General features: G+C 31.5%; 1 protein-coding gene across 2 annotated transcripts; it reads right to left on the minus strand.

Moving 5' to 3' along the window:
• Positions 1–776: 776 nt before the first annotated feature.
• On the minus strand, positions 777–25,986 carry LOC111698313 (sodium/hydrogen exchanger 9). Of its 2 annotated transcripts, none has more exons than XM_023468623.1 (24): positions 25,904–25,986; positions 19,326–19,386; positions 17,989–18,036; positions 17,420–17,477; positions 17,069–17,189; positions 14,728–14,823; positions 13,997–14,072; positions 13,140–13,272; positions 12,672–12,724; positions 11,472–11,604; positions 10,425–10,502; positions 9,367–9,488; positions 8,761–8,839; positions 8,241–8,293; positions 6,778–6,905; positions 5,860–5,964; positions 5,739–5,792; positions 5,243–5,297; positions 4,856–4,942; positions 3,544–3,714; positions 2,761–2,850; positions 2,415–2,494; positions 1,488–1,610; positions 777–1,026 (listed from the first exon to the last, which is right to left on the minus strand). In XM_023468623.1, the coding sequence occupies exons 1-23, from the start codon at positions 25,915–25,917 to the stop codon at positions 1,508–1,510; spliced, it is 1,998 nt and encodes a 665-aa protein (XP_023324391.1). In that variant the 5' UTR covers positions 25,918–25,986; the 3' UTR covers positions 777–1,026; positions 1,488–1,507. The 2 variants fall into 2 exon arrangements, with proteins under 2 accessions (XP_023324391.1, XP_023324392.1); XM_023468624.1 differs by lacking the exon at positions 25,904–25,986 and adding an exon at positions 21,465–21,483.
• Between the last annotated feature and the right edge of the window lie 854 nt (positions 25,987–26,840).

The following is a 26,840-nucleotide window of genomic DNA, read 5'->3' on the forward strand; positions in this document are numbered from 1 at the left end:
GGGAAAATTTGAAAATGATTAGAAATGGTCAAGTTCAAAACAAAAAACCAAGAGCCAAAAAATTGTTAATAGAAGCGTCTCAACATCGATTTCAGCAACTTTAAAAAATGGATAGACATTGATATAACATATATTTTTTGCTTTAAAATTAAGATAAATATTAATATCTTTAATAGATATTACATAGATAAAACGATAAATAATTACAAGACAATTTATAAAAAATTTTGATTTTTACACAAATAAACATTTCCTGGAGATCATTTTATATCACTAGAAATTCAAGGCGCTTCGCGCCCTTCTTTCTAGCCTTAGAGGGCGCTTCGCGCCCATCTTCTAAATTAATTGTAAACATGTTCTCTTTGTGTACATCGTAAAACTAAACAAAAATAATTTGCGGATTTTTACAAAAAATTTCGCGGATTTTCAAAATTTTAAAAAATTTAATGACGATCGAATTTTGATAGAGACAAATATTTGAAATTTTGATGATTCATAAACCTTCCCTGGGCTCCCTAGATGTCCCACAAAAAATTTGGGCCCGATCGGTTCAGCCGTTTTGACGTTTATTGGATACAAACAAACAAACAGACAAACAAACAAACAGACAAGCCAAATTTATATATAGATTGAACAACAAAATTATCACAGAAATTTATAAATAAATAAAATATTAAAACACACAAACTTATATGGCAACAAAATACAGAAATTAAGTATAACAGCTATTTTATAATGCGAAAATTGTTCTAAACATTATAAAAAATGTTTCTATAAACAAGTCATAAATCGATATATTTTAAGTAAAAAGATGAGATAAATGAAAAATTTGTGTTTCTTGTGTGACATCAAACAAACAACATCAAGCAACCTTGATCGGAGGACTCTACTTTTTCCTATACATATAATAGTACCGCTGCACTAGATCATTAGATCATGGTTTCTGATTTTCATATTTCGTCCGTTTAAGATTGTTTAGAGAATGTATTGTAGACTGTAAACTCCATATCTTCTCCTTGTTTCCTTCTTTAAAGAGATATATATATTTTATGTAAATAATACTTCAAAGGAATTGTCGAGTTGTGGTGTGGCAAGTCCGATTCATAACGGTACCCTTTAAACCTTTATCTGATATTCGACGGCGGAGAATTCCGTATTTCTTTGTGTGCTAATATAACGATAGCGTTTCTACTCATGAAATAAAGATTCCTGTGTCATCCTTGACCAATCTAAGTTTTAAAGGGGACCGTTGTTAATCGGTTATGTCACGTTAAAAATGAAGTTTTATTTAAAATAACAGTTCCTTTACGGGAGACGGGTGAGACTAACAGCGTCATTCTTTATTCACGAATTAAACTAGATTAGAAGACTCAAAAAATAAATCGAGAAATTTTTAAAGCTTTAAAAAAAAGTTCAGCGAAAATTATATTGGAATTAAATTTTGTTATCTATAATTTTCCAAAAATAAATTTTATATATTTCTATGCCTGGGAGGTTTCAGTTCTAGCTATGGAGGCAGTATTGGAGGATGGGTTGGATTGGAGGTTTGATATTGAGGGTTGGAGACATCTGTTTGTTCTCTGTATGATTCATTTCCGCCTGGCAGATTTCTAAAAATATTAGTTTTTAAGCAATAAAATGTTAACCAATCATAGAATTAAAGGGACTGTAAGCGTATTTCAAGTGACCCTTTATGTAAAAAGGTGGCAATGCCCGACGCTTTGTTAATCTAGCATGAATTATATATCCATATATAAGTAAGTATCTTCAAATTGTTTGATTTTATTTACAATTTCTCTGAAAAAATAACTTGCGCATTTCTGAATTATAAGAAGCAATGGAGGCACTCACAGATATAAACACTTTTAGAGTCAGGAAAAGGACGTTATTTTCCACATTTTTGATCAGATTAAGGTTTCAAGGGTACCGTTGTAAATCGGGCATTGCATCTTTACATGGAGGGTTACGCTTAACCTCCCTTAAAATATAAATGACAGTTCAGGGCTGCAGCCTTTATCAAATGACAATAAAATTCACAATCAAGAAGATAAAACCATGAGAATAAGTAGGAAAAAATACATTACAAATAATGTAAGTTAAACCTTTGTGCTCAGAAATAATTTGCAGCATTAATTGTTTGACCTATCTTTGTAAAATGAAAATTTAAGGATTCTAAACTTTACATTTTGTTAAACAACTGTAAAAGATAAAACACCTCGGCGGAGTCAAAGGAGGTAAAAGGGTTTCGTTCAAATTTTAACTTTATGATATACTAGCTGAAGGGCCCGGCGTTGCCCGTGAAAAAAAATGTCCACAAAAAAAATTAAGCCCATTCGGTCCAGCCGTTTAGCTGGCTATACGCAACATATATATATACGAATGTCTTGTTTCATTATATAGATATTAAATCTTACCCTCGTGTGATATACGTCCCCGCCATTTGATCAGTAGTAGTTAACCAGCGCGCTACAGGTCCGAGCCAGGCCATCGTTTCCTAAATATAATTACTAGGATTTAGGAAACTTTGACAAAAAACGGATGCAAAATAATTATCCATGTTTGGAGAAAGGAGAATGCATTATTCTATAATCAGAAAATGCGTCAAACATTGATCAACAATGTTAAGAAATGTGTGATTTCAAAATATAAAATTGAGAATGCGCATTTAACAGTTTTTAGAGGGAACATTCGTCAACTTTGAATCCTAAAGGGAGAATGTGCCATATGAAAGGTTTTAAAGGGCGAGTGCGTCATGTTTACCTGGAGGGTTGGTTGTGAGTTTGTAAGTAAAGGTTTAAGTAAGGTTTTATCAAGAGATTTCCAGTGTCGAGCTAGGGAACTCTTAGGAACCTTAAATATATGATTTAAAATATTTTTTTTAATTTATTGAGACACCATTATCACCATTTATGGGAGTCTCAGACGTAACGTTCAAAAATTTCCTTCACAAAAGATATTTAAAAAAATCAAATTAACTTGTTTCCGCGAATTGACGGCAGAGAAATCCGTTATTTTCTCGCTAACATTTATGTTCAAGCTATATAGGATACACTTATGTATCCCTGAAATGTCCAATATGGTGTTTTTGAAAATTCGAATGAAAAGATATATTTCTTGTGACTCTTGGAATAAAGTGCTTTTTTATATGGTGGTCGGCGTTTCATCAATACAATGAAGACGACTTTTCTATCTACGTTTTAATTTCTGTTATCAAATTACAAGTTTACAAATCAAATCAAATCGAAACTCTGAATTGACAGCTTTTCTTTTTTCATGTTTGATTTATCCATGCTGTTCAATAAATAATAAATAAGTAATGATGTTAAGCTTGGTAGAAATCAAAAGTTGAGATCGAAAGTAGTTCTCATTATATTGATATATACGATGACGACTGGATAAAACATCTTACATAATATAGGTAAAATCAGGAAACCTTCATCATCAATGATCAGTCGAATGTATATAAGGGTACTGTTGTGAATCTAGACAATGTCGCATAAAATTACGTCTACAGTATCTTTGACAAGTCCCTAACCCCCTAACCTCCTGGCTGAATGACTGAGATTCAATGGAACTATCAGAGCACCCTCCTTCTCCTCCTACTAGTTCTCCTTGTCCTTGGGTTCTACGTTCATGTCCTTCTCCTTCCTCTTCTTCTCTTCCTGCTTCTATTTGGGTCTCATCCGACCCAGGATCAACTACACCGATAGGAATCTAAAAATAGGAAAAACAATCTTTTTTAAATGCTGATAACATTTTAAATTAAAAAATAATAGTTATCAAACCTGAATATTTTATAGAATCTTCAATGTGAAGACTAAAATTAAACCTAACTTTTATCTTTTGTGTAAACAAGGTATTTCATCTTAGCTTTGCTGTATAGTGTACATCATTTAACCGTACTATACAATACATTGTACACCATCTAACCGTACTATACACCGTTTACTGCATCTAACCGTACTATACAATACATTGTACACCATCTAACCGTACTGTACACGGTACATCTGACCGTACCATACTTTCTACATCATCTAACTGTACTATACAATACATTGTACACCATCTAACCGTACTGTACACGGTACATCTGACAGTACTATACTTTCTACATCATCTAACTGTACTATACAATACATTGTGCATCATCTAACCGTACTGTACACGGTACATCTGACAGTACTATACTTTCTACATCATCTAACTGTACTATACACCGTACACCATCTAACCGTCCTGTACAATACATTGTACACCATCTATCCGTACTATACACGGTACATATCTGACTGTACTTTACTTTCTACACCATCTAACCGTACTATATACACTGTTTACTGCATCTAACCGTACTATACAATACATGGTACACCATCTAACCGTACTATACATTGTACACCATCTGACCGTTCTGTACACTGTAAACCATCTAACCGTTCTGTACACGGTACACCATCTGAGCGTACTGTACTTTCTACACCATCTAACTGTACCTTACAATACATTGTACATCATCTAACAGTTCTGTACACCGTACACCCTCACTATAACCGCACTATACATCATACACCATCTAACAATACAATACACCATACACCATCAAACCGTACTTAATACACGGTACACCATCTGACCTTAATATGCATTCCAAACCATCTAACCGTCCTGTATACAATGCATTGTTCACCATCACATTGTACACCCTCCGCCCGTACTATATTTGCGACACCATCTAACCCTGTACTATTCATTGAACACCATCTATCAGTACCTTACATTGTACACCATCTGACCGTACCATATAAACTGTACACGGTACACCATCCATGACCGCACTGTAAACTATGTATACCTTCAGAAGTCCTAGGAGTGGTGGGGTCAATCCCCCGCAGAATATAACAGTAACAATGGCAATCAGTGAGGTTGTCGTCAATATTATCTAAACTTGCATTTTCTCTAAATCTTTCTTAGAAAAACTATAAAGTGAATGCAATTGAAAAGAATTTTTGGCAAACATTGATGAATAGCATATTTGAACTATGTAAGACTAATTGAACAACGCTTTTGCACCTTCTGCCAAAATATAGAAGTAGTTTAATTAGCAATACCTAGTAGAACTACTTATTGCTATTAATTTTAACTTCCAGTTTGGTACATTCTGTATATTTTGAGAAACCTAAATCAAGGATTATATATTTAGATATTTTTTTAATTTTCAAAATAAAGTTAGGAAATGTTCCTGTCTAGCTTCAGACACAGTGTTCTTGATTGCCAGCGCGAATGCAAGAGCACCTCTGCTCAAGAACAAACAAATTCACATGAATTCCAGTTGAATGTTTAAAGTGACTGTAGACTTAATTTAAAAAACCTTCATTTTCAGATAGGCATGTTCATTGTCTAGTACACAAAAGCTCTATCTGAGTAGCACTATGAAAGATGTCGGCGTTTTTCAACCTTAGAGCGTGTTAAATTCTGACAATTTTCTTCATTATCTTTGTAGCTGCACTTTTATCATTATTACTATTACTACTATTTAGAGAAAATTACTTTTCTACAGAAAAAAATGAAATCTTATTCATTCTTGATCAGACAAAGGTTTTTTTAAAGGGCATTAGACATTAACACGTTATGAAAATTATAGGGTCGTTTAATATTACGCCTACAGTCCCTTCAAGTAAAAGAAGGATAAGAATTGTGAGTGGATTGAGTTCATGTTTTGTTTTGAGTTAGTTTTCCTGAGTCCTGAGAACCACATCATGTGCTGGTACTTACATGGGATCGGTTTACTCCTAAAATTATGGAAAATAAAAAATTCAAATATTTAACATTTAAAACTAAGATGTTAAATATTCTAACCTGCCCAGATTGAGTAGTAAGCTAAGAGGATAGATGTTAAGAGCTCTAGCAACCCCTATTGCAAGAACTGCTCCGAGTATGAAGATAAACTCAAACTTGTGCCGACTAAACACAATTTCAAATTGTAAATTTCATAATTTTTAGTGTTTGGTTTGGCTTTGATAAAACTACAGAGCGTTCCATATCATATTATATTATCTCCAATCTTTAACGCCAAAATACGCCCATAAGACTCGAAAAATCTAGCATTTTCTACAAAAAGAATTTCTATTAGCCCTATTAAATTTTTTAAAATGATTGATTCTTCTTAAATTTTCTGATTTATCCCCCAAATTGTAATTTAGACCCATTGACGCGGTCTAATTTGATGTGGGACACCCTGTATATCCCATTGACGCGGTCTAATTTGATGTGGGACACCCTGTATATCCCATTGACGCGGTCTAATTTGATGTGGGACACCCTGTATACTAAAAAGAAAAAGAGAAAGTTCAAACAATTTTCTGTGACAATCATTTGCAATGATTTCGTAACTGCTGTTGTGAAACTTTTAAAATTATTTCTTTAGGTTGTAACTTGTAATTGATAATCCCTCTTTTGTTGCAGTGATTGGAGGATGGAATTTGAATTTAGGGTTTTTGTCACATTCTTTTAAAAAGAAAGAAATTTACAGGTGCAAGGAACCTTAAATCTGACAAAAAAGCTGAAAAAAATATGTACAGACGACTCTGAAGACTCATTCTTTGGGGGTAATGCCATCTTGTTATAATGAAACACGAAAAAAATGTTCATAATCCACGAAACGCGATCGATCATTTTGGCAGAAAATATCGAACCATTTTATGAAATATGTTTCTAATTAAAAAAATTGGGAGTTTTATGTGTATTTATAAAAAGGAAAAGATTCCCTGTCATGACCTGAAAGTGAACATGCTGACCCCTATATACGAGAATATAAAGTTCTCCATCAAAAAGTTGAGAAGTTCGAACAGTTGACGAGTTCTTAGTTTTGATTCAGCAGACAGATTGTGGAATGTGTAGTGGGCCTAGAACAGAATATTTATATATTGTACAGATAAACAATAGTGTAGTGGGCCTAGAACAGAATATTTATATATTGTACATATAAACAATAGTGTAGTGGGCCTAGAACAGAATATTTATATATTGTACATATAAACAATAGTGTATTGGGCCTAGAACAGAATGTTTATATATTGTACATATAAACAATATTGTAGTGGGCCTAGAACAGAAGATTTATATATTGTACAGATAAACAATAGTGTAGTGGGCCTAGAACAGAATATTTATATATTGTACATATAAACAATAGTGTAGTGGGCCTAGAACAGAATATTTATATACTGTACATATAAACAATAGTGTAGTGGGCCTAGAACAGAATATTTATATATTGTACATATAAACAATAGTGTAGTGGGCCTAGAACAGAAGATTTATATATTGTATAGTGTAGTGGGCCTAGAACAGCATAATAGATAAAGAATCTTTAAATGTGATGGGGCGTCAAAAAAAAGTACTGTGAAAATATAGAAAGTAAAAAAACTTCATGAAGTCTTTGTATGTAAAATAAGCAGGTAGGGGTCAATCAAATTTGTTTTCAAATACAATCAACAAAATACCCGGTCTAACGAGCAAATGCTGAATAAAGAAGAATAAAGTGAATCCTAACAAATCAATGTTCATTGAATTAAAAAAGATGATAGATCTAAAAAGAAATCTAAATAAACCTGAAAAACAATATTTATTTTACATTTATTCGATGGAAGACAGTTAAAAGAGGATTATTATTTTAGAGCAATTAAAACGGAGCCTTTAAAATTGAAAACTTGATTTGCGTGTATTTGTATTAATTTTTAACAGTTAAATCATGTATTTTAATCAAGAATAAGATTAAAAGTTGGTTTAGCAAACAAGAATAAAATGGTTGAAATTAAAACATCAAATGTCAGTCATATTATTTCGTCTGGGATGATTTATTTTTTGTTCTTTCAAAATTACCAAAGATATGAAAAAAAATTATATTTAATTGAATAAAAACATTTTCGTATATTTGGAGCAAAATCATGCATTTCTCTGGTAATATTAAAACCACAATAGAGCAGACTACATTTGGGAAATGGCAGAAAAAAGGTTATTTTGTGATTTTTATTTTGAAAATCAAATTTTGTTAAAGAAAATTTTTGAAAAATCAATCATCCGTAAACTTCCTTTTGGGTCACGCAAGGCCTCACATAAAATTTGGGCCCGATCGGTTAAGCCGTTTTGACGTTTATTGGATACAAACCAACAGACAGACAAGCAAAGTATATATAAAGAATGTAGATTCCTTTTGAGAATATGAGTGAAGTTAACACCTGAGTAATGCCACAGAAGAGAACTGATACAATCCCAGACATAGAGCAAACCTCTGCACAAACAAAATGGTTTTAAAAAAGTTTTGAACAGAGGAGGAGTGGTGGTTGAGTGTGGGGGGCTCCGGGAGGGGGGGGGGGCAGATCTAAATAAAACCTTTTCTCAGTTTTAGATAAAAATATTAAAAAAGGTAATTTCTCAGAAAATTGTATTTAATAGGATAAAAAAATAGAGATAAAGATAAGATAAATTGAAAATTCTAAAAATTTAATCAAGCTTAAATATTTAGAAGAGAAATAATTAGGTTTTTGAATATAGCTGGCAAAAAAAATGTATTTCAGTATTAATGTTAAAAATAGAGTTGCAATGACAGACAAAAAAATTAAATGGTTAAATCGTATTTGGCAACTCTTCTTGTCCTTTAAAATGTTTTAAATATTTAGAAGGGTTTTCTGTTTAAATTATTGAAAAATATATAAAAATATTATTTGTAATTTTATTTTGTAAAAAACGAATTAGTTCCTGCGAATAGATAGCTGGAGTAGGAGAGGAGAAAGAACATAGATGTCTCCAGGATGGTGTAGTCTCGGACATGTGTGAACTAAACAATATTAATTTTAACTAGAAATCTTTGTATGGCTTGATAATTCTGAGATAAGAAAATANCCCCCCCCAACATAAGATCAAGAAAAGTGCACTAGAAACTTACATTTGTGTTTACATAAAAAGTGTACTGCAACATTTTTTTAAAAACCTACAAAACTTTTTGACCCAATCAAAAATCTGATGCTACTTTTAAAAATGTTCTCAAATGTGTCTCCTATTTTAGCTTTGCATAATTAAATGAATTAAAATATTGTTGTTAAATTTTAAAATATCATTTTTAGAAAAGGCTTTGATCTCCAGTTTTTTTAGACTTACGGATTAATTAAATTTAACTAAGATATCCCGGAGTGGTCATACCTTGAAGAGATAACTGTAATAAAAGGATCAAGCATGCATTGATCATCAAATATAAAAGTGCCCAAATTGCAGATATAAAGTGATGTCGATACTCCACAAACAACCTCAGGTCAAAGTTTGTCTTTCCATCAACCTTTTAGTCTAAGAACAGTTTAACCAACTTACTTTTGTGATTAGAGCAGTGATAGCGCCAAGGAGAGAACCGAGTCCGACAGATCCAAAGAAAATTGTGAAAAAATTCAGGATTGTCTGAAAAAAGGCCACAACCTCAAAAGAATCGGGGTCTCCTAAAAATGGATAAAATAAAGATTGAAATAACAATGAAATAATGAATGTAAGGATGAATGATTAGGTGAATGAAAGGATAAATGAAATAATGAATGAAATAATAAATAAAACAATGAATGAAAGAATGAATGAAATAATGAATGAAATAACAATAAAATAATGAATGAAATAACAATGAAATAATGAATGATATAATGAATGAAATAATGAATGAAACAATGAATGAAATAATGAATGAAATAATGAATAAAATAACAATGAAATAATGAATGTAAGGATGAATGATTAGGTGAATGAAAGGATAGGTGAAATGAATGAAATAATGAATGAAACAATGAATGAATGATATAATGAATGAAATAATGAATGAAACAATGAATGAAATAATGAATGAAATAATGAATAAAATAACAATGAAATAATTAATGTAAGGATAGGTGATTAGGTGAATGAAAGGATAAATGAAATAATGAATGAAATAATGAATGAAACAATGAATGAAAGGATGAATGAAATAATGAATGATAGGATGAATGAAATAATGAATGAAACAATAAATGAAATAATGAATGAAATAATGAATAAAGTAACAATGCAATAATTAATGATATAATGAATGAAATAATGAATGAAATAACAATGAAATAATCAATGAAATAATCAATGAAATAATGAATGAAATAATGAATGAAATAATGAATGAAATATTGAATAAATTAATGAATAAAATAATGAATGTAATATAATAATGAATGAAATAATGAATATAAAATAATTGAAATATTTACGTTTGTTCCAAAACAGGTGAAGGGCGGAGGGAGGGGGGGGGGTTAAGTAATCAGTATTTTATTCGTATTTTGTTTGTCAATGTTTGTTACGTAAAATATTTTTTGATCAATTTTAAATATTTAATCTGCAGATAAGATATTTTCTACCTTGAATAAAGAATCTTGAATAATCTTCAACTGCTCCGCAAAGCACTATTGCTACAGCATCATTTAGCAGACTTTCTCCTAGAAATAAGAAATGTTAAGTTACTAGCTTGGGAACCCGCGTTCCCCAGGTTACTCATAGTTACTTACACCGTTTACCCGCACTTGGTCGTAAATTTTAGCTATTTTTCCCGATAAAAGTCGACCCACTCAACTTAGAATCTCAAAACCAAGCTAAGAACATTCCCGTGGCTCTCCCGAGTTCCCAAATCAAAATTTGAGGAAAATCGGTCAAGGGGCTCCTGAGTTTTGATCGGACAAACAAGCAAACAAACAGACAGACACCCAAACAAAAATATGATGCGTAAAATGACTTATATTATGTCATGGAAGGTGGACCAGGAATTTTACATGAGTCAGAGAGAGAGAGTCAATAAAAAGTAAGAAGAATTGAACAAAAGTGTTAACAATTTCTTCGAATTCTTTGAATCAACAGACATTTTGTAGCTAATCTTAATTTTAAAAATTTAATTTTGTTTAAACCTAAAGTAACAAACTTAAATCTTAAAAAAATAAATACCTAACTCAACTAATTCATTAATATCGAACTCTGATAAATTTTTAATATTAATATTTAAAATTTGGTTTAACTTTTCATATTTTAACAAGAAATAAAATAGGGACCAATCAGATTTCCTGCTCTATTCAACAGCTAGAAGTATACAAAGGAAAAGACGACCTAAATCTCTTTAAATTAAACGATAAGAAGTTATGAAGGTCAGCTTTAGGTCTCTGAATAGAGTTTAGACTGTAAATAATTTACTAAATGATATTTCAAAGAAAAGAAACTATTTAAAGCATGAATTATGAGCGTAAGGAAGAATACTGAATCAATTCCTTACAGTCGTCTCTGAAATCTCATTCTTTGTGGGTTGACCTTGGTTAGCTGATTCTCTCATGCACTCTCGGCCAAAAATTGAGAAACAGCTTAACCAGCACAATCTAGTTCAGCTAATGCTGGCTATTCATAAAATCCGACCTCGTATGTACCTAGTACAAGTCCTGTGAGTGTAGGGTCTACATGAAGATCTGTAAATATAGCCAGGGTTGTAACAGGATCAGTAGCCGAGATTATAGCACCGAAATACAGGGTGTCCAAGAACCTCATCTTTGTACTGATCAACTAGAAAAATCATTTTTTAAACATTTTTTTTAAAGGGAGTGTTCGCGAAAAATGAAAGGGGGTATAGGCTTAATGCGATAAAAAAGCGCTTTTGATCGCTTCTAATCTTACTTCTATCTGTTGCGTCTATAAGGAGAAAATTGTTGAAGACGTCTCATACCGAATAACATGGCGCCCATACAAATTGAGAAAATTGCAACATACAACTTAGACCGTAAAAATCAATTTAATTTCAAACAAATCATTCAGATATTACAACCTATAGTTATCGATTATCTTTCGCTTTTGATTTTTCATAATATGTTTTAATTGTTATGATCTAAGAGTTTATACTTTATTCTATACATTTATTCCTGTTTCGAGGATTTGTGGAAATGAAGACGACATTTTCATATTTTCCAGGAATGTTCGAAAACAGGTTGGAAGCAGAATGTTATTTTAAAAAATAAAATCAAAACATATTATGAAAAATCAACTATATATAAATGTGGCGAAAGATAATCGATGACCATAGGGTGTAATATCTGAATGATTTGTTTGAAATTAAATAGATTTGTTGACTTTAAAATGAAATAAAAGAGATCTAATGGTATTTCTAATCTTTATTTATTAAAACAAAAGGTTATGAAATATTTTCCCAATGAGTGTTTTCCGCTGACTGACTGGTGAAGCGGGAGCTAGGTTGAGCGGAGATTTGACATGTGGGGTGTGTTGTATGGCGGAAAAGGATTCTGTGTATTCAGTGTACACACACATCCAGGGAATTAACATCGGCATTTGAGTCGGAACAATCGTCTTCCTTATATTTCGAATTTGTTTTAACAAGATTGTTTTACGGTCTAAGTCGTATGTAGCATCTTTCTGAATTTGTATGAACACTACGTTCTTCGGTGTTAGTCGTTTTTAACAATTTTCTCCTTACATTTGCAACAGATAGAAGTAAGATTAGTAGCGATCAAAAGCGCTTTTTATCGCATTAAGCCTATACCCCCTTTCATTTTTCGCGAACACTCCCTTTACTTTAAATTTTTTTGACAAAATTCTAATATTTTTTCAAAAAAAAATACCTGAACCACCATCCACATTAAACCGGCCACAGCAAAAGTCGAAATGACAGTTCCTAAAATTAAATTGATAATGAATAAATGATGGAAAGTTAAGTCATGTAATTTTTAAATAAAAAATGATAAGTTCCAAAAACAAAAAGAAAAGTTTTATAAACAATTAATAAATAGAAACTATTGATGAAAATTTAAAGTAAACAATACGTAAATCTGTACTTAAAGGAAGGAAAACACCATTTTTAACAACAAATGATCAATACTTATTATTGTTAATTCTTCATTTATTATCATCCCAATTGACTCTGATACTCAGATTTATAAATTCGCCAGTCACTTTTATACTTTTATCCAGAAATTGAAATTGTAAATTATCAATTTCCTGAAAACTAGGGAACGTAAACCCCATGCTTGGAATTTGGAATTGCTTTTTATTCTCACCGAATTGCTAACGAACCTAATTTTCATTGTTACCTAGCAGGGCAAAGGTTAGAATTGAGCCAATGTTTGAAAAAAAATGTTTTTTCCTCATTGAGTATCCAGCATTGAATATTATTGGAGGCAGGATCATGTAGAAGAATATTTCAGCATCAAAGGTCGCCTTTTCCTGCACAAATTGTCAAGTTTACCAATTTTTTTGGAATACCAAAATGTCAGAATTACCAAAATTGTCAATTTTACAAAATTTTCAGTATTACCAAATGTTTAGATTTACCAAATTGCCAAGTTTACAAAATTGTTAGGTTACAGAAAGAAGCAGGTTAATATTTTTACTGTCTTCTGTATAACTAACACATTTTAAAGTAGTTATATCTGTTTTTGGTTTTATTTTTTTTAATCCTTGTCTGATCAGAATTTATGAACCCTTCAACGAGGTTTAGCTCAATTCGTCGATTTAAAAATGTCAAGCTCAGATTGATAAAAGAAAAAAAATCAAACAGATCAAAAGGTAAAAAGATTTTTATTTTTCAAGAATTATTTATCGTAAAATGTGAAATCCGATTACTCCAAGATATTTAATCATCTTACTCATGTATCGTTTATTTCTCAATAAATCTTTCTTAAATATATTTTTCTGTTATTAAGTGAAAATTTGGACGAATGAAACAACAAATTATTTCTTTATTTTTGAGGAGCAAACAGATCTCCTTTTTGTAAATCCTGTAACTGTTTTATGGAATGTAGAAAAAAAACGACAAAACAAATGTTTATTTTTGAAATAAAAAAAAATACCTTAAGAACATTCATATTTATAATTTATCGGCAATCCAGAAATTCATGAACTGAACACTGTACACTTTATATACTGTAAAGTGTACAATGTACTGCACCTGTATTTCTGTTATCTCCTGAGATGCTTCAACATCAGCCTGAGGTCCAGACATAGAGTAGATAAACACTTGTCCACTACAGTACATAACAATTCAATCCGGTTAAATTATACAATACATAACAATTAAACCCGGTATCAGGCTACGTACAAAAAAATCCGAACAAGTTGCTAGCTACAGTACATAACAATTCAAACCGGTTTATAGTTACAGTGCATAACAATTCAAACTAGCTTATAGCAACAGTACCTAACCATTTAAACTGGTTTATAGCTACAGTGCATAACAATTCAAACAAGTAAGATGCAGATATAATAGTCCTACAAGCTTATAGCTACAGTACTTAATTCAAACTTGTTTATAGCAACATTACATAACAATTCAAAACAGTTTATAGCAACATTACATAACAATTCAAACAAGTTTATAGCTACAGTATATAACAATTCAAACAAGTTTATAGCTACAGTATATAACAATTCAAACAAATTTATAGCTACTGTACATAACAATTCAAACAAGTTTATAGCTACAGTATATAACAATTCAATCAAGTTTATAGCTACTGTACATAACAATTCAAACAAGTTTATAGCTACTGTACATAACAATCTGGTTTATAGCTATAGTACAACCCAAAATCCAGAAAAACCAAAAGCAAATGAATACTAACAAATTTTAAAATGTTAACAAATTTCATGATAAAAGAATAAATGAATTGATTTATGTTCCTAATATTCATCCTCAGTATATCCGGAGGGGAGAAGATATAGCTTCCGTTTCCAGCGGAGAAAGATGGTTTAGGAGCAACATCAAGAACAGTTATACTGAAATAAATTGATTCATTGATTAAGATAACTTCTACAATTTTCCCACAATTTCCAAGAAAATAAATTCACTTAAGAGCCGAAAACTCGTGTATTGGATATCACGATTACTAAATCTATGTAACTGCGATTTTCTACTTAATACTCTCTTTTCCCTGCTTTTTTTCGGACCAATGAGAGCTCTCTCGTTGATAACGCGCCAAAATTTTGATTTTTCTTGGCTTCTGATTGGATGTTTGGTTTGTACAATAAACACTCTGATTGGTTGCAGTTTAGACAATATCCTGGATTTTAGCATAAGATTAATAAAAAGAAGAGATCAAGCATTGATCTCGATATCCACAATTCTAAAGTTTTCAGCTTTTGTAGAATAACTATTAAATCTTTGAATGAAACCCTAAACTTTTATATTATGCGATAAAACTTGCAGAGTACTCGTGATTTAAAAAAAACAGCCGGTGTCCTGTATCAGATCGACTCCTTTGCGACAATTCACCTCCCCTTAAAGTTATCATCAACTCAGCTCACTTTTTAAACATAAAAAACAATGTTAAAACATTTGAAATTATTAGTTTACATAAATAAGTGCACATTTTAAGTTGTAAATGTATTATTGAAGGGGGAAAACATACAAAAATTTATTTTCCTTCAAACTTCGTCTTCCTTTCAATTACTCAAACAATCAATATTTGTTTGAAAACAGATAATTTGAAGTTTTTGAGAGGAATATTATTATCAATGGAGTATCCAATGTAGAGTATTATATTCCAAGTATATCCTATAGAGGCAAGTATACAGTTAATTCCTTTGAACTGAAGATTTTGAGAGGAATATTATTATCAATGGAGTATCCAATTTAGAGTATTATATTCCAAGTATATCCTATAGAGGCAAGTATACAGTTAATTCCCTTGAATTGAAGATTTTGAGAGGAATATAAACAAGACTCTGCCCATGTAATAACTAAGTTTGTTAACGTACATTCATCCCAAGAACTGCAGTACACTTTTTTAAAGATAAAGCTATTCATCTACCTTGCCAACAAATAGCTTAAACTAAGCGAAAGCTGAATATGGAACACTGAATTAACCTTTTTTAATGAAAAACTATCATGAAAAACGTGAAACTTTGGGGTTTTCTGCAAAATCTAAAAATATGTCAAAGTGGGTTGAAATCATTAAAACATGTACCATCTAGCTAAACCTTTAAGTAGATCCTGTAAACCTTAGAATAACAGATACTCCACCTATACCTGTTAGTGGATCCTGTAAACCTAAGAACAGATACTCCAGCTATACCTGTTAGTGAATCCTGTAAACCTAAGAACAGATACTCCAGCTATACCTGTTAGTGGATCCTGTAAACTTAAGAACAGATACTCCAGCTATACCTGTTAGTGGATCCTGTAAACCTAAGAATAGATACTCCAACTATACCTGTTAGTGGATCCTGTAAACCTAAGAATAGATACTCCAGGTATACCTGTTAGTGGATCCTGTAAAACTAAGAATAACAGATACTCCAATTATACCTGTTAGTGGATCCTGTAAACCTAAGAATATCAGATACTCCACCTATACCTGTTAGTGGATCCTGTAAACCTAAGAATATCAGATACTCCAACTATACCTGTTAGTGGATCCTGTAAACCTAAGAACAGATACTCCAGCTATACCTGTTAGTGGATCCTATAAACCTAAGAATAACAGATACTCCAACTATACCTGTTAGTGGATCCTGTAAACCTAAGAATAGATACTCCAGGTATACCTGTTAGTGGATCCTGTAAAACTAAGAATAACAGATACTCCAATTATACCTGTTAGTGGATCCTGTAAACCTAAGAATATCAGATACTCCAACTATACCTGTTAGTGGATCCTATAAACCTAAGAATAACAGATACTCCAACTATACCTGTTAGTGGATCCTGTAAACCTAAGAACAGATACTCCAACTGTACCTGTTAGTGGATCCTGTAAACCTAAGTATATTAGATACTCCAACTATACCTGTTAGTGGATCCTGTAAACCTAAGAACAGATACTCCAACTATACCTGTTAGTGGATCCTGTAAACCTAAGTATAACAGATACTCCAACTATACCTGTTAGTGGATCCTGTAAATCTAAGAACAGATACTCCAACTATACCTGTTAGTGGATCCTGTAAACCTAAGAACAGATACTCCAGCTATACCTGTCAGTGGATCCTGTAAACCTAAGAATAGATACACCAGCTATACCTGTTAGTGGATCCTGTAAACCTAAGTATAGCTCCGACCACAAGACCAAGAATAACAGATACTCCCGACTCATGGATAAACTTAAGACGATGCTTCTTAAACACCCAGGTAGTAATTATAGCTGGAAAATACAATAATATAATCAGATCCAATATTTTAATCAATCTACGCCAAAATCACTGTTAAAAAATTTCCAAAGTAACCAATCATCATGGGTTTAGCCTAAATAACAGGGTTAGTTTTATTCTCCATGACTTTTAATACCAAATATGTTTATTTATCGTTACTCCCAGTTAAAAGTTTTTTTTTTAATAAAAACATTTGTTTTAAAATACTGATTGCATTATTTTCCTACAGTTAGGAGTAGTAGGTAGATAAGTAGGTCTAAACTGTCTACAACATGGATTTTCTGCACAGAGAGTTTTATTAATTTTATTTTATTTCATGTTTGTAAAATTTGCCATTTTCTGTTGTGCGCATATGCCCGTAAAATTCCAAAACAGAGAGAGGGGGATTGAATTTTGTAGATCCAGAAAAATAATTAAATTACTATTTATACAGGGTTAGGTTAGGTTAAGACACTTTCTGGGCCGAGCGCTGCGGCTAGGACAGGCCACGGGTTAGGTTAAGTTATGACACTTTTTGGGGTTGAGCGCAGGACATGCTAGGGAGCCGAGCGCTGCGGCCAGATGCCTTACATTTACGACCCCACCAGCTGCTAGTCTCTACGCAGGCATCCCACAGATATTATTCTACAAAATTCAATGCCCCTCTCTCTGTTTTGGAATTTTACGGGGCATGCGCGCACAACAGAAAATGGCAAATGCCTCATATTTTGTATGGTTAAAGATTGAAGTACAATGAAAATGAAAAAAGTAATAAAAGTTAAAAGAAAAGAACTGCTGTTTAAAACTCTGTGCCTCTTTATATTCATCTGTTTTCGCGTTTACTTCATCGAGAACATTGCCCTGAAATATAAAAATATCAATTTGGGACCGTAAACGAAACTTCAACGGTACCTTAAAAGCTTTGTCTTCTCAAGTATGATTAGAAATCAATGTTTATAATCTTTAAAACTAGTTATTTTCAATTGAGGTTTCTCTAAAAAGGTGATTTGCGCATTTCTACTGCAGGAACATATATAGGAATGATCAAAATTAAACATTTTTAAACCTAAAAAAAAACGAAAACCGTTGTGAATCAGACAATACAATTCTTGAATAGCTTGGGTCACTTCCATGCACGCTTACGTTCTCTTTTATAAAAAAAAAACAATAACTATTCATTCATAAAAAAATTATATCGAGGATGTATTTTAAAAAAAACAGTCTGATGGAACTATCGACGTACAGAGTTTCAATTTAAGAATTATTACATATCCTAGTTTTACTTCTGTTCAAGCGTTGTTCTTCAGAAAAGTGGATTTAAGCATTTAAAAAAGATTCTACAAAGAGAACTTATATTTTTCCAATACTGCAGAGTGCAGATAGATTATCAAGTAAATTGATGGTAATGTAGAATTTGTACGCTATCAGAACAGATAAATTCTTACGTCACAAGTGTCAACAGTTTTGTGTGTCCGACAACATGTTTAATAATAGTGAAAATAAAGTGCTTATCTTACAGTAAAATAATTGCAATTTCGTGTTTTTATTTTCTGTTTTTAATCTTTTTTATTTAATCTTGGAAAACATTATCAGTAATGGGAGAAAATGTTGTTTTCCTTGTTATTATTGACACTTGTTACGTCAAATATAATTTGTTCATTTCTCTGTTGCCACCCATTTTACTTGATAATCTATTTGCTATATCTAGTCTAGTTATAAATTTAGTCTATTATACTTGATTATCTATTTGCTATATCTAGTCCAGATATAAATTTAATCTATTATACTTGATAATCTATTTGCTATATCTAGACCAGCTATAAATTTAACCTATTATTCTTGATAATCTATTTGGTATATCTAGTCTAGCTATAAATTTAACTTGTAATACTTGATAATCTATTTATTATATCCAGTCTAGCTATTAATTTAACCTATTATACTTGATAATCTATTTGCTATATCTAGTATAGCTATATATTTAGCCTATTATACTTGATAATCTATTTGCTATATTTAGTCTATAGCTGTAAATTTAACCTATTATACTTGATAATCTATTTGCTATATCTAGTCTAGCTATAAATTATGTCGACTGTCTCTCCAAATAGAAATCAATCTTCAAAATTAATATATTTGAAAAAGTTAACCTTTGCTGTGGAAACCAGCAGGAGTAGAATATATAGAAATATTCCTGCCATCTTCACATTTCTGAAAAAAACAGGTTAAAGGTTTGAGAACTAAAAGCACCCCCTAGGAATGGAATACAATGAAAAGTAGCTGTATACCCGGCCTTGCGTAGGTTTTAAAAACACTTAGAAATTAAATTGAAAAAATATAATTGTTGTTAAGACTACATCACCCCATGGGTTCCTTTAAAAAAGATCAGCCTTTTCACAAATATAAATTAATATAAAACAAATATAAATTTTTATGCAAAGAGCTTTACTAAAATTAAAATATGCATATTCAGCCATACTGAATATACATTACGTGTAGAATTTAGATGTCTATAATTGAGAATTTGGATAAAAATCAATAACAATTACTTTGACGTATCTATTTAAAGTACATTTGTGCGGTATATTATTATTTATGTACACTGTAACATCGAATATTGTACAGTGTACAGTGTAAACTATATCGTGAACAGTTTTCTATGTATCCCAAGGTACTAATGAAAGGAAAGTTATTTCAGAGGTGTGCGAATTTTTTGTACTGTAGTGTACTGTCTTTGGACGGAAAAGTAAACACTAGACGGATGTCATAGTCTGACATGGAATCCATTTTCACAAAAATATTCTATGAAATATTCTGGTCATAGGAAACTATTATGTGATTTTTCAAAATTATCAAAATTAAATGCTTTTAACCTCCTTGGATACTTAACGAACACTGATGCATCTATTCTTGTTTACAAACTCCTCCCAGAGAGAACTGGTTACGCAGAGTATACGCGACCACAACTAACTTTCCTTGCATTGGCACCTTGATGTATCCTATGTATGGTTGGTTATTTATTCTACTCTCAGAACAATTAAAATTGGTAGAAGTTTCAACCCCCAAGGGATTTTTCGTCATAGAACAATTTAAAAGTTTTAAAATTACCTAATATCTTTGAAATGTAGGCATAAAAACAGCTTTAAATAAAAAATGTTAATAAATCGGCTTCGATTTATGAAAAATAAATTACACAACAAAGGAATTGAGTCATTGCCACAAATTCTGATTTTCCAATCCCTATATCTTTGGAACCCAATGTCTTAGACCCAATATATCTCAATCTAAGTATACTGTTATATTAAATAATCTAAGTTTGAAATATCAAAGGTTTACTCCATCAGGTTCCAAAGATATAGGGATTTAAAAATTTCAGTTTGTAACAAAAACTCAATTCCTTTGTGTAAAAACTAAACATATGAATACAAGAGCAATTTGTTGTCTCAATGATAAAATTCTATAAATTAAACCAATTTCATACAATATGAAGTTATCAAATGTTTGAGGATAAATCACAAACTGATCAATTCCTAAACATTTTTATCTTCTTGATTTGATTATCACTTCATACTACTAAACATCCAACACCTCCGTGGAAAAAGGGGGGGAGATGAATTTATTAAAATAAGTTTCTTGACAATGGCATTGAAAAGTACAGCTTATAAAGAATTCCCCTCTATTCTATTATTTCTCTAGTTATCTTCTACTGAATTTCTTGTTATTAATGACAAAAAGTATGTCCTCACTATCTCTTAAAAACTTTACAGGCCGCTTGAATTTAAATTTGTCTTCATTTAGGGCATTAATGATAGAGTTAAAAACATTTACATTTCTTAAATTTAATTAGATGAATAAAAATGTTCTTAATTTCAGTTTAAATATCAATATTAATTCCCCTATCTTCACAAACAAGAAAGGTATAGGGAGGGGGGGGGGGGGGCCAGGTTCAGATCCCCTGAAAAAAACGAGAATTTTTTCAGGGGATCGGAACTTTTTAGATTTTCCAGGATGGCTTCAATTTTCAATGCCCATCTCCCCCAAGTCCCCGTCTTGACAGTTTGCAACTTATGTTTTTCTTTTTTAAAATGTTCTTATCTTAACTGAACCTCTAATACTGAAAATGTTATCAGCATCTTCAGGCCCGTAACCAGGATTTTTCTAGGGGGGGTGCAAAGAAGGGCGCCGAAGGCGAAATTTTTTTTTTTTTTTTTTTTTAAAGCAATGCTTGGTTTGTTTTTATGGGGATGGTTTTCTTTATTACATTTTCAATGTACTCTATAAAGACTGACCTTTTTAACAAGTGTACAAGTGTGGTTACATTTTAGTGTCTGAAACTTTTCAGTTTACATATACAATATACATAAAAAATAAATGAATGGTACTTTAGCTTGAGGAAAAAATTCATTATTTAAAATCAAGGCTTCTTGTTCCTCGGCCTCATCATGATATTATGAAGACGAATAAAAAATAAAATTTCTAATATTTTGTTTAAACAGAATTGACATTGAGACATTCTTAGTAAATTTTTGAGTACTCAAAAAACCTTCTACTTTGACTAAAAATGACAAATATCCTAGCAATTAAAATAATGTTTTTGAAACTCCCAAAAATGGCTATTATATTCCAAAATAAAAGGATGATTTTTTTTCCTTTTAAAGGGACAGTAAAGGAAAAATGAAAGGGGGTATAGGCTGAAAGCTAATCACTTTAGCTTTTCATCGAGACCCTTGAGACGCCTATCTGAAGTTCCTAACTCGAGAGTTGATATAAAGCTGTTTCAAACTTGTACGAAAATGCATATATATACAATTTCGTATAGAAATAGTAGGTTTAAACAGACCATGCTCAGAAAAACAGCAACCAATCTGAAAAAGATGATATCCCAGAGAAAGCTAATTGTAATTTAGGTTTACTTTTATATTTGTTGTTTCTATTTTCAATAGATTTCATTCATAATATTATTTTTACGTCCGTATTACTTGACCAGAAATTCCACCAATGGCAGTGCAGTAAAGTGGTCACGTGNTAGTTCTACGTTTTATAAAGTTCTCAAATTCCTTTTCGTTCGAAACTTAAAGTTATATATATATAATATATATATATATAATATATAAACTTAGTTCGTCCTTCTGTTTGATTGAATCCAGTAAACGTCAAACCGGTTTTTCGATCGGGCCTGCATTATTCTAGCAACTCACAATAACCCAGTAGAGGTTTATTGCCAGCAAAGAATAATAATGTAAAGATAGTTTTTAGAGGTGTACGCATCTTGTGTACTGCAGTTTATTGTCTCTGGGCTATAAGACGGATGTCACAACTCACAGCCTGACATGGGATCCATCTTTCACATAAAAAACCAATGAAATATTCTGGTCATATTATCAAAATTATCAAAACTAGCCTTATAGAGCGCTTCGCGCCCATCTTCTAAATTAATTGTGAACATGTTCTCTTTGTGTACATCGTAAAACAAAACAAAAAAAAATTCGCGGATTTTCACAAAAAATTTCGTGGATTTTCAAAATTTTCAAAAATTTGATGAAGATCGAATTTTGATGGAGACAAATATTTGAAATTTTGATCATTCATAAACTCTAAGGCTAGTCTATATATAAATTTGGCTTGTCTGTCTGTTTGTCTGTTTGTTTGTATCCAATAAACGTCAAAACGGCTGAACCGATCGGGCCCAAATTTTTTNGATGTCCCACAAAAAATTTGGGCCCGATCGGTTCAGCCGTTTTGACGTTTATTGGATACAAACAAACAGACAGACAAGCCAAATTTATATATAGATTAAATGCTTTTATCCTCTTTAGATACTATAGGAGCACTGATGCATCAATTCTTGTTTACAAATACCGCCCAGAGAGAACTGGTTTCATTCAATATGTACGCAGAGAATACTCAACCGCAATTAACTTTCCTTGCCTTATTACCTTGATTGACTAGGTCAAATTTTAAAAATTTTGCCGGAAAAAATGTTTATATTTTTTTTTAAATGCACCAAGTTGAACAGAAAAATCAGTGAAATCATTGATTTTACAATTTACCAAAAAAATTGTGTTTTTGTATATATGCTTAATGACTTTTCGAACAATTATTATCTTCATTGATAATACAACTAAATGAGTTAGTTTAGTATAAATGAAATGATTTCTACCGTTAACCTTGGACCGATACACTTTTTCAACCCAACAAAATTTATAAACACAAAATAGAATTTAATGGCTCAAAAAAGTCTAAAGTGAAGGATCACAGATTATTAAACCTGCACACTTGAATTGCGCAGGGGCGTGAAAAAAGAATTAGGAAATTGATTGATTGAAATATAAAACTTAAATCCACAGAGTAGAGAATATGTATAGAGCTAGTGCTATTTACTCCGAAAAAGTGTAAAACCGCCATTTTGTTGAACTGTCATCGTATTGCAAACGTACTTCACACATTATGTGCTGATAACCTTTTGGGCCCTGGGACAGAAAATCTGTTATCTTGAAAAAGGATATTAGAGATTTTCCTGTGTACATTAAAATATTGATGTAATATTTATAAATTAAAAAATCGAATGATTGAAGATAACAAGGCCCGCATTCCTCCTCACATTAGTTCCTTATTTGCAGTCCTTGTGATCCTATGCAGTTCTTTAAAGGGAGTGTCTGGCAAGACATGGGAGTTAAGCTGAGAGTGCAGTATTGTAGAGTATTTTTTTAAAGAAACATTTTAGACCTATAAGACATTTTTACGGCGTATAATTGCTATTGTGAGAGCGCAAAATCGATTTTGTAAAGTCCTCCTGGCGCTCGCAGGTTGTGGCGGGGCACTGGACCTCAGTTCAACTACCTTGTCTTGTCTACTGTTCAGCCAGACACTCCCTTTAAGTGGTTCCTGGAACATTCACTAGAAATGTACATTGTACACTTTGAACTCCTTTTCAGGTTCGAAGAAAACTCTTATTTAAATCTATTCTTTACTCTATGATTAATTCTGATAAGTTTTCGGTATGAATGTTTAGCAATACTGAACAGTGAACATGTGATGTTCTGTACTAGTTGTGGAAATCTATATATCTAATGCACCTGTATTATACTGTATAGTGAGAATGTATTTTATAAATGATTTTTTAGATTATACAGATGGTAAAAGAGTTTTTTTTTTGGGGGGGGGGGGGGATTTTTTTTTTCAGGTGTGAAAATCTATCGTTTTTAGAAAGACATTACATTTATGGACATTTCATAGATAACAAAATCATAGATAGGACATTTTATAAATAGAACATTTACAGACAGGACATTTTTTATAGACAGGACATTTCATTGAAAGATAAGTTCATTTCAAAGATAGGGCATTTTATAGATAGGACATTTCAAAGGTAAGCCTTTCTAAAGATAGACATTTCCATAGATAAAGATAGATTGCGCATAAGACGACATTTTTCATCCTGAAAGATTTAAATGTACAGAGATGTTTTAAAGATATTCCTATTTTATAGTTTAACTAGGTCGGTTGTGAACATTGGCTGTTCTCATGTCATTGAGTACTTGTGGTGTACATGAGTTCTGTAGATAGAAATTAAGTTAGTTTAGTCCTTCTCATGTCCTTCTTCAGTTCTCGTCAATATGATATATTGCTCAGTGAAATATTGTTGTTAAAATAGTTCCATTCCCGGAGTTAACACTAGACACTAGACACTAGACACTAGACACTAGACACTAGACACTAGACACTAGACACTAGACAATATAGATACTAGACACAAGACACTAGACACTAGACACTAGACTCTAGACACTAGACACTAGACACTAGACACTAGACACTAGACACTAGACACTAGACAATAGACACTAGATACAAAACACTAGATACTAGCTAATAGACACCAGATACTAGACAATAAAAATACTAATTCATAATATCATTATCCAACCAAGGACCAAATTTAATGAACTTTAACTGCCTAACACCGGTTCAAATTTGAATCATCGAATAGCTCAAATAAATTAGATTAGGTCCCAATTCATCTATAAAAATAATGAAAATCAATTAAATAGATTTACAATTTCAAAGATTCTAAATTGATTCATTTACAAGAAGATAGAAACTTAGATGCTTGATAAAAATGTAGATAGATAGATAGACAGATAGCAAAATATAGAAAATAGATTTACACAAAGTGCTAGATGGATAGATAAATAGATATATAAATAATAAATATAGGAAAATAGACATACATAGATAGCTAGATAGATATATAGATAGATAGATTGATTGATAGATAGATAGATAGATAGATAGATAGATAGATAGATTGATAGATAGATAGATAGATAGATAGATAGATAGATAGATAGATAGATAGATAGATAGATAGATAGATAGATAGATAGATAGATAGATAGATAGATAGATGGATGGATGGATAGATAGATAGTCAGACAGATAGATGGATAGATAGATAGATAGATTTAGATAGATAGATAGATAGATTTAGATAGATAGATAGATAGATAGATAGATAGATAGATTAAGATAGATAGATAGATAGAAAAGGTAGATAGATAGAGAGATGGGGAGATAGAGAGATAGACAGATATGAATAATAATATAAACCTGGGCAACGCCGGGTACTACAGCTAGTTTATTTTAAGATAGAAAATTGCTCTATAAAATTTTCAATTCTACTTATATTGCATTGAAAATAATTCTGCACTTTTTATAACTAAAATACCTTATTTCAATCATTTGTCATCACCTCTAGGTTCATTAAATTCACTAATTATTCTTTTTGATCCTCACTGTACCGTCTGTTTATGAAGACTGGAAAATATAGAACCGGAGCCCTGGTATCAATATTACACCATGGTACGGTCTTGAGCTGATTTTAAACTGGTATAAACCAGAAGCAATTATTTTAATATCTTCTAAACCTATTTAGCAAAAATATGCAACTTTAAAATGACGATAATGGGCCGGGCATAGAGATTAGAGATTAGAGATTAGAGATTAGTCAAGATAGAAATAAATTGAACGTTTTCTCCGAATCCGACTAAACAAAATTGTGATTTCCATTAAAGTGGTTTAGTCGGAATTTATGTAATTCCCCGTTTTTGATGGATTTAGAATCACATACAGAAAGCAAAAGTATATTAGTTTCTAGTTTTTAAACGTTTAACAGAAATTCCATAAAAAATATCTAATAAAAAAGTTATTAGATTAGGAACTAGCCTATAACCTACTCCTGATTTGTTGAAATCCACCCCCCATGTTTTACATATTGTATAATTTATATAGATGCGTATTGCATTTACAATATACATTATACTATAATGATATACATATATGAGACAGCCTACTATAGGGTGAGTAAAAAACGATATTAGCTTTTAAAAAAATCCCGAAAAATTATGACAAATTCAACTTTGTTCCAAAATCAATGGAAAATGTTTTAATCCCAAAATTTCACAAAGCACATTCATAAATGAAGGAATTATGACAAAACATTCCAGAAAAATAATTATTAAAAAATCTGCAAGATACAAAAAAATGAGAAAAATGTGACTGTATTATATACAGGCACATTTTGATGTATTGCGCATGCTCATTTCTGCGTGTCTGCATAGCAGAGGCTCATGGCGTCCGGGTGTTCCCTCCCTCTTCAGGCCTGC

The sequence above is a fragment of the Eurytemora carolleeae genome, unplaced genomic scaffold (assembly GCF_000591075.1).
Source record: "Eurytemora carolleeae unplaced genomic scaffold, Eaff_2.0 scaffold206, whole genome shotgun sequence".
Classification (NCBI taxonomy): domain Eukaryota; kingdom Metazoa; phylum Arthropoda; class Copepoda; order Calanoida; family Temoridae; genus Eurytemora; species Eurytemora carolleeae.